General features: G+C 43.5%; 1 protein-coding gene across 1 annotated transcript; it reads left to right on the top strand.

Moving 5' to 3' along the window:
- Positions 1-9,168: 9,168 nt before the first annotated feature.
- On the top strand, positions 9,169-13,432 carry CZH5orf51 (chromosome Z C5orf51 homolog). Its single transcript, XM_032096499.1, has 6 exons — positions 9,169-9,238; positions 10,382-10,482; positions 10,862-11,008; positions 11,411-11,542; positions 11,743-11,857; positions 13,001-13,432. The coding sequence occupies exons 1-6, from the start codon at positions 9,169-9,171 to the stop codon at positions 13,288-13,290; spliced, it is 855 nt and encodes a 284-aa protein (XP_031952390.1). The 3' UTR covers positions 13,291-13,432.
- The last annotated feature ends 64 nt before the right edge of the window (positions 13,433-13,496 follow it).

Genomic DNA, 13,496 nt, shown 5'->3' with positions numbered 1-13,496 from the left:
TGCAAACATTAATAAGCTGCAGTGGGTTCCTTCAAACAAACCTCAAGAGCAACAAAATGTACCATAAAAACAGAACCAAGGAAGACTTTGTAAAACTGCTACCAAAGCAATTTTATTCCTTCTGTTTGATACACAACATATAAAAACAAATACAGAGCCTTAGTAAGATTATGCAGGTATTCTTTTGCAGAGGCTGTACACGGCAAATAGATCACATGCACACAGCCTATCCCACACCTCGCTAGTGCTATACAATAAGACTACAGGGCCAAGCTGCCAGAGCTGTAAATGAAGACAGGCAACACCTGCCTGGTTGGCAGGTTTCACCTGCAACTGTGGTTTCCTCTTTGAAACTTGGACTTTGCCATCTACTTTATGGGTGTGGAGCTTAATTGGAAAGCACCATTTTGTCTGCAAGAATCTAGCACACAAACTCATGCATGTAATCTAAGCCCTTGTAATTACTTTATCATCTACTGACAAGGGAGACAATTCTATGCATGCACTGACAAAACCAAGTGCCCATCCATCTTCTATCTGCTTTGGATGCTAATTTTTTTGCCTAATTCTTTCGGTCCATCCAACTGCAGAAGGAGCAGCTGTCTGGAGTCCAGAACAGCTTCCCCCTTACAGTGGGAAGCTCATCAATGGCTTGCTTAGTATTCTCAACAGTACAAAACTTGCACATCTAAAAGCAGACAGTCCTTTACTGTGACATTTCATTTCTCAGTAACAAGCAAATTAACAGAATTAGTAAGGAATATAACAACTTTCACACAGGATATATGGCAAAATATGAAACTTTTGCTGTTAATTTTTTTTGGAAGGTAATTTAAAATGAACTACAATTCACTCCTCCATCTTTTTAAAAGGCCTCTTAGAATCCATTAGTCTTAGAGTATCATGTTTTCTTTCAGCTATCTCCTGGTTTTGGTAAAGTATATCTGTCTGATTTTAAAACTGGTTCTACAAATACACACTCAGAAGGAGCTCTGAAGCCTGCTAAGACTAAGCAGCAGATTTCCTGCATTTACAAGCACACAGTTGCTTGTTGCAAAGCTCTTGGATTTCTTGCTCTCAATTTCACCATGTCCAAACATGTCATCAGAGATCCTGACAGTTTGTTTCAGGCAGTCTGAAGCCATACCGTAACTGCTCACTGAAGACTTCCATGCTCTGGTTTTCGGGTTTTGCAGAGCTTCAGTACACACAATCATTTCACACTGACATCACTTCCATGAGACGTCTTGGTTAAAAGCTGCACTGTACTGAGTGCTGTACTGGTGACACCCCATGACATCCTGCTGAACTCTAACACAAATGGCTTCGAGGTCTTTGACATTTGTCTTCTTAGCACCAATGCCTGTCCTCACTTAAGACTAGCAGGCCCCAATAAAGTGCTACCTCTGTACCAAGTTTTGCATAGAGAACATTAAGTAGCAATGGTAACCAGCAAAAATTGATAGAAACTAATTACTATGGGAATGGCAAAAAGGTCTCAAGATTCCCACCTAATTTTAGAATGTATAATTCACATAACTAGATCATTTATCCAAGTGATAAACATGATGCTTTGTGCTCGTAGCACATTTATATTGTTAATAGTTCAAGCAAGCACTTGAAGAATTTCACTTAGGTTGCAAGTTATGCTCAACAGCAATCAGAAAATTTGTCAACAATATTGGATTTTTCATTTACCTCACAGGGTAAAACTTTGATTATCATTATCATAGTTTGCCACTTCAGCAGCTGTGGACTGTAACAGAGGAATTACCTGTGACAAGATTAGGTCTTCAAAATCAGTAGATTTATATTTATTTTCTCATGACTACGAAAGATGGGGTATTTAGTTGAACATAGGCTCAAGAGGGTACTCTTGGCAGTCACACTTACAAGTAGCAGATTTCCAGCAAGCCAACCAGAACACCACAGACACTTCCCCATCCTCCTCCACACTTAACATACAACAAACAGGAACTTGCTGCTCAAGCAAGAGCAGTGCATCAATTTGCATGGCTGAACATCCAACTGCAGTACTGGAAAAGGGGTAAGGAGGCTTTTAATACAGATGAGCCTTCCAGCCACATTCATGTGAAAGATACAATCATGTAAGCACAACTTCAAATTAGGAAGAAGGGGCAAGAGAGCAGAGCAGCTGATTAAACTAATTTTCTTCCAAGAGTAATGCTTGCCAGACTAAGGCATGACACCTGTCTTGTGTATAACTCAGGTACACATTTTTTCTTAGCCATTGCATGATCCTTTCAGGAATGTTGATTGGTTGGTTTGGGTTTTTTTTTTTCCTCAAGACAAACCCCAGAAGAGCAATAAAAACTTTAATGCTAAGTGCTATGTAGGTTAATACAACACCCCACTTAGTGGATTTAATTTTGCTATGATCCAAGGGAATTAACCGTACAAAACCTCTTACAGAGGCAAAAAACTTCAGTAAAAGCCAAATAAAGGTTCTCTCAGGGTGCGCTACACAGAACAGTTTCAGAAGGAAGCTACAGTATCATTTTAACAGGCATTCAGATCAGCTTGATGATTCAGCCGCACACTAGGTCTGTGCAAGAAACGGGCAGCATTCAGCCAAATAAGTGAGCTGACATTGCACACCAAACTAGCACATGACTCTAGAATTAATACAATTAAAGATGGGAACATGCAGTAATTGACAAGAGTCTGTTTGACTACAGAACGTTACTTCTGTGTTTGCTTTAAGTTGTTGGGAAATAATACCATAAATTACAAACGCAGTGATCTGTAACATTTGGAGACTAGGATGAAGACTGATGTATGCAAGTTCTCCCAGAGCAACACTGATAGAAGCCAATAAATGATGTGGCTGGCACAGCATTCCCCTGGATGAAGGCATACAGAGTACACACCATTCTTCGTTCATTAACCATGTAATAGAAAAACTCAGGTTTCCTTGCCTGTTGAAAGTAAACCATTTCATTACTTATAGAAGATTGTACAGAAGGTTTATTATTCCTTTTTGAAAAGAACTTGCTTCAGATCTCCCTCAAACAGTAAGAAGTTCCTGTAAGTCAGTCTTTAATGCTTCCCTCTTCTAAGGACATCACTTTAGCAGAGAGCAGTTCCAACATCAAAGTTCAGTGAATGCCACTCTAATAACCAGAAATCAAACTGCTGAATCACCTTCTATGTTCAGACCCTATTTTGATTCTGGTACCACGCTGTGCCAGTAGCAGGCTGTAAGAAAGCAGCTGTTTTATATTTTGTCAGGGCACCACCTGAACTATAAACAAAGTAGAAAGCAGGTAGAACAAAGAACATCCATATAAGATCAGGCAAACAGAAATATGACACACCTGCAATTTCTACTAGTCATTGGCATTCACATACCTCTCCAAAATAAATATATTTCACATATATTGACAACAAAGTTAAAATTCCATTACAGATCACACTTATTCTCTGATTTTACATTTGGCATTGAAAATATGGATATCAAATGCTCTGAAAGCAATACATTTCAGAGTAAATACACAGCCTTATATTAAGAGGGCTGACTGAATTTGATACTGTCCTATATAATGTCCTGAATAATGACATTATGAATAATGCCATGACATTATTCCATATGACTCTAGATTCTGGAAATCATTTCATAGTCCTTAATCCCACAGACAAGAAGGAAATCTTTGGTAACTATTTTCCACTGTTTTAGCATTACTCTGAATAATTTCCAGTTTTACTCCCCTTCCCTGGTAACTGTAAAGTGACAAAGTGAAAGAGGCAGAACGTACATCTCCTCTTTTGAACTTGAGGAATGTCTGACAGGTGATTACCATACTGTTGACCATCAGATATTATTACAGATATTATTAGCTACAACAAATGCATGAAGCTCACATACAATAAATAAAGACCTCTGTTTCATATTTTCTGGGCATAAATACAAATATTTATTTTGCATATATTCAAGAGCAGAAATATCTACCTCAAACAATACAGTGATGAAAGACAGGTGGAAGACCAAATATTCTGCAACACATTTTAATAAATTTAGTTTCTCTCAAGTATTTTTATAACCTACACTTCCTATACTCCTCAACTAATTATTCATGCTTGCAAAATAAGGGCATATATTTTTGAAATCACAGTAATTCAGTGTCATTCTAAGATGCTGTACCAAATACAGTCTTATAACTTCTGCCAGTTTCTACAGGACCTGAAGCATGCTATACTTTCTTTATTTGCTACAAACTCAAGCTTAAACTAGCTGAATACATCTGTAGTAACACCCATGATACCATCCTTGTTAGCTTTAAACACAATTTTGTCCACAGACTCTAAAACTGTTAGGAATCTGCTAGATAAGGGACAAGTTTAATCTCTTTTGAGTCTTGTTTAATCAGGTCTGATCTATTTTTTCTATCTCTGTAATTCCATTAATTTTTTCCATTACTAACTACTTAACTACTTCCAGCTCCACACATAACCATTTTTTCCCCTCTTTTTTTTTTTTTTTTTTTTTTTTTTTTAACATTAGGAGTCAGTTTATAACCAAAGCAAGCAGTAAGAAATCCAGTGATCATCAGGCCTCATAATCTCTGGTCAGAGGACTAATTTGCTGGAAGCAAGTTAGCTTTCTTTCTAGAGATCAAAAGAGCCAGCAGTCACAAGTCTGAGGGGGACCTCCCAGGACTCTGCATTTTCCTTACCAGGTGAAGGAGGCAGAGGAGGGGAAGGTGCTGATCTTCCCTCTCTGGTGACCAGCAGCAGCAGGACATGAGGCAATGGAATAAAGCTGCATCATGGGAAATTCAGGTTGGACATTAGAGAGTTGGACTTGCTGATCCTTACGGGTCCCTTTCAACCTGAGATATGCTGCGATTCTATGAATATATACAGTTCATTTGAGCCTGCCAAAATTTCTCTCTTGGCTACTTTCCCCAAGAATTTGTATGAGCTTATTATAAATATTACCTATTTTAAGTGTTATAGTTCAAGAAAATTTGCACAACCTGCACAACTCAAAAAGTCTTGAAGCTGTTAATAATGATAAAAAATTATCAATCTCTGGTGTGCAAAACTGCTTTTCTTAGACAATACTGTATTTTTGATTAAAGCTAAAGACATTTCCCTAGTTTAAATAACATTAAATACACATAGGAACAACTCTCTTGTGTTTAAGAACTACTTCTTCAACTTTGAATATAAATAATAGATGTCTCAGAGCTACTAAAGCAGAGTAACTATGTGTATCTAAGACATTACTTAATTCTAGTATGTTCAAAGTTTTCAGGTATTTGGAGATGTCAGGCTAGCACAGTTTCACAGTTACATATATCAGGGTAGTTAGCAAATGTTGAAGGAACACCACAGGTCAAAAATAATTCCCAAGTGTATCATTACAACCAGCCTGTTCTCCAGCAGCATACACACTTACGCACACATCTTACAAGGACAAAAAGAGCATGCGGTTTGAAGAAAAGAAGCAACAGAATCTACTGTAGCAACCCACAGAATCTATTTTACATTTGCATTACGTATACATTTATGCACATACACACAGATATATTTATATACTAACCCAAACCATCAGAACAGTTGTGGCAGTGCCTCTGAAAGACAAAATCATATGAGCTTTCCCTCTTCCATCAACCACACTGTTGACACACAACACTCTTTCTGTTACTCTTCCATTAATTTAGGAACAGAGGCATGTCTCTAAACAGTAAACACCTTACCCCATCCATATTGGTAACCTTGGTCTTAAAAACAGGTAGTGCTAGGCACTGAAAGAGCACAAATCCCACATGAATTCCTCCACCAGAGATCATTTTATCATAACCATTCCCTAGATAAGAAGTGAAACATTTTTTTGCTTCAACATAATTTATGGTGTCACTCAGAGTAAGTGTTTCTTTTTAAACATGGAAATATTCAGAAATATATTGGATGCACCTTCATGCGAAGTTCTAAAAATTTGAATGCTTTTTAAGTTTTCCAAGCCCTGAGAAGAACAGTGAGAGGTAGCACACCCCACACTGGGCCACTCTCCTTGAAATATCTGAGAGGGATTTTATTTAAACAGGTTCTAAGCAAAAGCAAAAAATAAGGAAATTGAGGTCACTGTTCCCTCAAATAATCAGATGCCTTGTCTTTCACCAGTCTTCAGACCAAAGCACTTTGCAAGGTGTGGGGAAAAGGCCAGCACAGCAGCCCCATGAACTACAGAACAGAGCTTGGGGGTTTAGTGCCCAAGGGAATACAGCTTGAGGAAGGGAAGGGCATGAGGCTGTTCAGAGGCCAATCCAGGCAGCAGAGAGGCAGAGGCTTCCTGGGCCAAGGGCTTGCCGACTGCAGTGAGGAGGCAGCACCCCACCCGGTTCAGCCCAGCCCCTCTTCCAGGCTCTGCAGTCTCTCAGTTACTTGCCCAGAAGTCCTGTCTTTTCTGTCCCTCACAAACCAGCTCCCAGCGAGAGTATGCAGAGTATGAGAGAAACAAATGACAAGAAAAATGCCACTAGGGATGTCTTCTGCTCCCCACATATTTCATGATAAAATCAGGTTGCGGAAAATAAAAAACCAAACACTAGAAATCTTCCAAGAGAAGCATGTGTCACCCCCTTTGTAGCAGCTTCTATTTTATCAGCTTGGTATTAACAGAAATACACCTGTTCCATCTCAGCAACTGATAAGGTCAAAACCAATTTCACTGTATATTTACAGAAAAAGTGGGTAACAATTTCTGGGAAAACAGTGACTACGTATACACCTAGCTTTTAAAACAGGTGCAACTAAAGTAAGCTGCAGCAGTGCCTGAAGTACAGAAATACAAAATACCATTTATTTTATCAAATGCATTAACATACAACCATTTGGTGTTTTGTTTTGGTTTAGGCTGTTCCGGGCTTTTTAATTTTTTTTTTTTTTTTTTACGGGAGACATCTTGAAGGCTGGGTGGCATCTCCTTCACTATTAAAGGCTGATGCACCTGCCCACTTGACTAGGTCTGAGAAGAAGCAACACTTAAATCATAGCTGGGGGTTGAAAAGAAGTAAGGACCAAGCAAGCAAAGGATCTAGAGAAGGGGATGTCTCAATCTCACAAGCCTTTTTCAGTCCCAAAGCTGACAACATGGAAAGCATTGTATTTCACTCAAGGCATGAACCACCATCTCCTCCACTCACAGGTTAGCTACCAGAATACTTTTGGTATTCTTAACAGAGCTGTTCCTTTGATGAAAAATTGCATCTGACTCTCAACTATGCAGGAATGAATAACAGTACATATCCAATCAAAACACTGACTTCTTCTATAAATCAAACCATTTTGGGAAGAAAACACAATTTTGCTTTTTATGTTCTATTTTTTTTCATAAGACATAAGATACACAACAGCAAAATATTTTACTATCTGTAAGTAGACAGCTTTTCACTTCTAAAGTATTCCAGTAAATGACACTTTTTTTTTCTGTGGGGTGGGGATGGGGTTTGATGGGTTTTTGTTTTGTTGGTTGGCTGGTTTGGTTTGGGGTTTTTTTGGTTGGTTAGCCAGTTGGTTGGTTGGCTGGTTTGGTGGAACACAGTCAATGACAGAATGAACAGCCTATCATCTCAAAAGGAGAAAATGTCTTTAGTCAATTATTCTTTTAAAATATTCAAGTTAACAACATTCTGAATATTGTGTAAATTTGTTTTATTTTACTGTAATAGGCACTGAGGTACTAGCTTTTTCCAGGCAGGTAAAGAGATGAAGAAGGCTAGGGAAACAATATAGTGGAATGTAGCACTTTTATAACTAGACAATATAAAATACTTGATGATTGACTGTCAGATAGTAGCAAAATTTTGTTAAAGATAAAAGGAAAACTTACTGTTTTCCCCTCATACATGGAAGCTCTTTATTATTTATGAAGTTCATGAAGGGTATTGCTGGACAAAATGTTGAAGCAAGTGCTTCATTTCTCTAACCAAAAGTACATAGTTTCAGGATGATTTAACTGTACTTTCAAAGCTGTACTTCTGCATTTTAAGTAATTAAATACTAAAATGTAGTTTAAAAAACATCTTTATTAAAATGTAAGTGTGGGTTTGATCCTTGCTGCCTTTGTTTCAGTTTGTTTTATGGGCAAAACCTATTTTGCAGTGAGGCGGAAAGCATCAACTGATAAGAGGCAAAACCCCAACAAAATTTTTGTAGCGGAAAAGGACCTGTGGGTGCTGGTGACAGCAGCTGAACATGAGCCACTGTGTGCCCAGGTGGCCAAGAAAGCTAGTGGCATCCTGGCCTGGATCAGCAATAGTGTGGCCAGTAGGACCAGGGCAGGGACTACCCTCCTGTACTCAGCACTGGTGAGGCCGCACCTCAAATCCTGCTCTGGGCCCTGCAATTCAGGAAAGATACTGAGGTGCTGGAGTGTGTCCAGAGAAAGGCAGTGGAGCTGGGGAAGGGTCTGGAGCACGAACCCTATGAGGAACAGCTGAGGGGAACTGGGGGTGTTTAGCCTGGAGAAAAGGAGGCTCAGGGGAAACCTTATCACTCTCGGCAACTGCCTGGAAGGAGGCTGTGACCACGTGGGGGTTGGCCTCTTCACCCAGGCAACCCGTGACAGGAAGAGAGGAAATCGTCTCAAACTGTGCCATGGGAGGTTTTGGTTGGACATAATAGTGTTTAACCAAGTATTTAACAAAATATTGTTTCAAATTGCTTCATGGAGAGGGTGATTAGGTATTGGAAGGGGCTGCCCGGGGAGGTGGTGGAGTCACCGTCCCTGGAGGTATTTAAGTGAAGACTGGACGAGGCACTCAGTGCCATGACCTGGTGACATGGTGGTGTTTGGTCATAAGCTGGACCCAGAGGTCTTTTCCAACCTGTGAATTGATTCCGTAAATTCTGTAAACACAGGGTCACGCTAGGGAGTCCTCCCGAGGACACACAGGGCTCTGCAGACGCCACACGCGTCTGTTATGAAAGACCTTTCACGCCCACACAACCCCAGAACTGCAGTCCCAGCCGTCAGTGGGCGCAGGGTGGGGTGGGGGTGTCCCGGGCCGGGTGTCCGAGCGGGGCAGGGCGGCGGCGGCACCGCCGGGCCCGCGGGCCCCGCTCCCCGGGAAGCGCGGCCGCTCCCGCCCCGCCGGCTCCGCGCCGCTGCGCCTGCGTGGAGGGGCCGCGCGCGGGCCGGCGATGGCGGTGGCGGCGCTGCGGCCGCGGGTGGCGGCGCTGGGCCGGCGGCTCGGGGTGCCCGGGGCCCGCGGTGAGCGGCGCGGCGGGGGCGGCACGGGCGGCACCGGGGCACGGGCGGCACCGGGACACGGGCGGCACCGGGGACACGGGCGGTACCGGGGGCACGGGCGGCACCGGGGGCACGGGCGGCACCGGGGACACGGGAGGCACCGGGGACACGGGCGGCACCGGGGACACGGGAGGCACCGGGGACACGGGCGGTACCGGGGGCACGGGCGGCACCGGGGGCACGGGCGGTACCGGGGGCACGGGCGGTACCGGGGGCACGGGCGGCACCGGGACACGGGCGGGACCGGGGGCACGGGCGGCACCGGGGGCACGGGCGGCACCGGGGGCACGGGCGGTACCGGGGGCACGGGCGGCACCGGGACACGGGCGGTACCGGGGGCACGGGCGGCACCGGGGGCACGGGCGGCACCGGGGGCACGGGCGGTACCGGGGACACGGGCGGCACCGGGGGCACGGGCGGCACCGGGGGCACGGGCGGCACCGGGACACGGGCGGCACCGGGGCACGGGCGGCACCGGGGACACGGGCGGTACCGGGGGCACGGGCGGCACCGGGGGCACGGGCGGCACCGGGGCACGGGCGGCACCGGGGACACGGGCGGCACCGGGACACGGGCGGCACCGGGACACGGGCGGTACCGGGGGCACGGGCGGCACCGGGGGCACGGGCGGTACCGGGACACGGGCGGCACCGGGGGCACGGGCGGCACCGGGGGCACGGGCGGCACCGGGACACGGGCGGTACCGGGGCACGGGCGGCACCGGGGGCACGGGCGGCACCGGGGGCACGGGCGGCACCGGGACACGGGCGGTACCGGGGGCACGGGCGGCACCGGGGGCACGGGCGGTACCGGGGGCACGGGCGGCACCGGGGGCACGGGCGGCACCGGGGCACGGGCGGCGGGGTAGAACATGTCCGCAAGCGGCGTGTGCGCTTGGGAGCATCAGACCTCCGGCCGCGGGTGGCCTTAATTTAATCGTGAAAGGTGCGGTCTGACAGGATGACCGGCCTGTTCAAGTTCTGTATTATTCAGCCGCTCTGGTAGGTGCCCCAAGGATGGATAAAACCACGTGGAAAAGGAGAGTGAGTAAGGCTCCTGCTGAGTGCTCATCAGCGCTAAGGGAGCATTGTATTCTTCCCTCAGATACCTTCTTAGCAAAAGGCTCTGCTACTCTGGACAAGTTGAAGGACCTCTGCAACGAAGGGAAAGAACATCCATCCACGCTTTTTCAGCTCTATACCCAGGTACTTTATTATGGACATCAAATTCCCTTTTAAGAAAATCTGTGTAGGGTTTTGGAGAGGGTTTGGTGTAATAAAAGGGTGGAGCAGAAAGGCATCTCTGCTTCTTGAAGTGTGTGGTGACCGTCTGTGAAGCACAGGGCTGCTTTTGACTTGGATAACTTGGAGTCGATAATAATTGTGCTTTTACTTCAGGGACAGGAGGGGGTTTAGCTTTACCAATCCTTCAATACTTCTAACTTGCACCTTTTGTAAACTAAATGTTAAAATCCTTTAAATTGTAATATGTTATAAACTAACGAGCTTTCTAAATTACAACACTCCACCATTTGATTATTTTGACGGTAGCATTTCTACTTTGTATATGTTCTTGTTTTCATAGGCTGTTCTAGACATTACATACTTTGAGGAAAACCAGCTTGTGGATGAAGATTTTCCAGAAGAATCTTCCCTGCAAAAACTTACAGAACTTATTTATATTCTTTCAGAACCAGAAGACCTAGTGAGGGAATGCAGCATAAATGAAGAAGTGAGTAGCCAGAAGGTGAATTATTTCATTATTTAAAAATAAAAAATCTGAAATGGAATAGTAGTGTTTGTATTTCTGGTGGGCAGAACTTTGCATTAAAAATGCATTAAAAAAACATTTTCAAGCCTATTTGGTATTTAAATAGTGATTCCTGAAAATATTGTTTGAAATATCTTGTGTGCTCAGAATTTCCCTTGTTAACATCTCATGATTCCACTGGCAGTTAATGATGATTCCATTTCACCTACAATGTTAGGTTAGGCTAGGCTTGTCTCTCTGCATGTTGCTGTCAAGTACAGTCCCTAAAGTAAGAGATTTACACACTGTTTGCATATGTGACAGTGCATAGGTGTAATTCTGATTTATTTCTGTCTTAGACCAGTTTGTTGGATTTTATTTCAGCCCATCAACATCCTTGGTGCAGAGTTGTTAGAATGTCTTTACTGGAGAAAAGGAGCCCTGCTTTACATGTATTGCCATACAGCAAAAGAAAGGAGTGAATGGCTACAAGAAAACATTGCCACATTTAAAAAGGTAAAGGAGATGAAAATGTTCTATGAGCTTGTGAATACAGCTTTAAAGTTTGACTCTTCACTTTTAAAATATGGCTGTTTGTTTGTTTTGTTTTGTTTTTCTTTAATTAGGATTTTGGGGACTTCATAGAAAGAATTATTTCTGCCTATCATTAATTTAACTGGAACTTGTTTTTTCCTCAATTTTTTAACCATACTCAGTGTCTTAATGATGGAGTTCACTACTTAATGAAGATGCTTAGCTTAAGATGCCCTCTTCAACTAGACGAAGATGTCTCACTTCCAGATAAAGACACTGCTACATTACTCAGTGAAGGTAAAAAAACCCAAAAAAACAACTCCAAAAACCCCCACAACCCACTCCTCTTAGTAACTGCTTTATGCAGTGCTTTTTTGCGTGTTTTTATTGTTTGACTTAATTTGTATCCAAGACCTGACACTCATTTTCCTGGTGTTTATGAGTGCACTGGAGGGAGGTGAACTGAGGCAACAAGTGTTTGATGCACAGCAGTGTTTTACGCTGGCAGTGTTTACACACAGTATTTTACAACCATCCAATTCAGAATTGACAGATGTTTAAGGCACAAATACGACTGCAGAGGGTGCCAGAGGTTGACATATTGGTCTTCCCTTCTAGTACTAGGGCAGCACAAACACAATTACAGACTTCACGCAGGTACAAACATATGCAGAATTGGTTAGTTTTGGCAAATTATCTCTGTCACCACTTTATTTAGCTTTGCATAGGTTTCATTCCTTTTGAGCATTTACAGGAGGATCTTAGGCTGTATCAGTGTGATACAGGTAGGGTGATGCAGTAGGAGGGGATTTGTAAGGTAAAACAGCTGGTGCTGAGGACTCAGTGTCCATGTTGAGCATACTCAAAAACAGCTCTACCTACTCTGACTAGTGGGATGGAGCATCTTCCTTAATTTCATCTGAAAGTGGCATTGCTCCTATATACTCCATAATGCAAACCCAAGTTGAGGATTTATTTAGCAGGATTTGTCTTTTTGTGAAAGACACATGTGTGCCTTTCAGTTCAAATACTAAAGTTGCTGCTGGTTAACCTGAGTTAAGATGACCTCAAACAGTATCTTTTAGACTTAAATTGTGGGAGGCACAGAAATATTCTAAAGTAAATATGTACAGTCATGCCTGTGCTAAACAGACTGTAAAGAAATACTGAAATTCTATGAGATAAATAGGCAAACAAAATTACAGAAATAATATTTATATGGCAATCTTAAAAGATTTTAACATTATGGAGGGCCAAACTGGACAGAGAAATGAGCATGGTCTTGATCTAGGTTTTCTTCTGGGCATTATATATTTATATAATTATATACTTAGACTGTCTTTTTGGAATTTTTTTCCCCCCAGTGTTACTGAAAGTTAACGAGCTGCGTACTTGCTTATTCCAGAACAGTAAAGTACTTGATCTAAATTATTTTTGCAGGTATATTTAGTGACACTCACTTACTGGCTATGATGTACAGTGGAGAAATGTGCTACTGGGGACTGAAACACTGTGGAGAAGGGAAGCAGGAAAACCTTGAGTCAATAGATCCTGTGTCCACCAGTGACCTGGGCAGCAGATCACAGAGCATATCGCTGGATTTCCAAGAAACAGGCAGAAACATGTTAACAAAATATGTGGCCGTATGTGAGGGACCCTTAAAAGGTCAAGGGTGGAACACAACAACTGCAAAACAAATGCTGCGTTACTTTGTGAAGTCCCACAGCTAAGATCCACTGCATTGTCTGTGCCAGAAGAAAACTTGCGACATAAGAGCACGCTCAAGGAGGTTCTCTCTGCTTCAGTGTCTTACTTTCTTTTTCCAACCAAAATGTATACTTCCGTTGCATTAAAAACGCGCATTCAGAGGACTCCCGGACTCCCGGTGCGAAGTGCAGTGCAGTGCTGGGGAGCGGGTGCGGCAGCCGCCCGTGGG

The sequence above is a fragment of the Corvus moneduloides genome, chromosome Z, assembly GCF_009650955.1.
Source record: "Corvus moneduloides isolate bCorMon1 chromosome Z, bCorMon1.pri, whole genome shotgun sequence".
NCBI lineage: Eukaryota > Metazoa > Chordata > Aves > Passeriformes > Corvidae > Corvus > Corvus moneduloides.
The sequence above is the reverse complement of the archived record's forward strand: the minus strand, read 5'-3'. Positions and strand labels throughout refer to the sequence as shown.

Coding starts and splice junctions, on each gene's coding strand:
- CZH5orf51 (XM_032096499.1), top strand. CDS start 9,169: ATGGCGGTGGCGGCGCTGCGGCCGCGGGTGGCGGCGCTGGGCCGGCGG. Junction 11,543..11,742: donor ACATTGCCACATTTAAAAAG/GTAAAGGAGATG, acceptor AACCATACTCAG/TGTCTTAATGATGGAGTTCA. Junction 11,858..13,000: donor TGCTACATTACTCAGTGAAG/GTAAAAAAACCC, acceptor TTATTTTTGCAG/GTATATTTAGTGACACTCAC.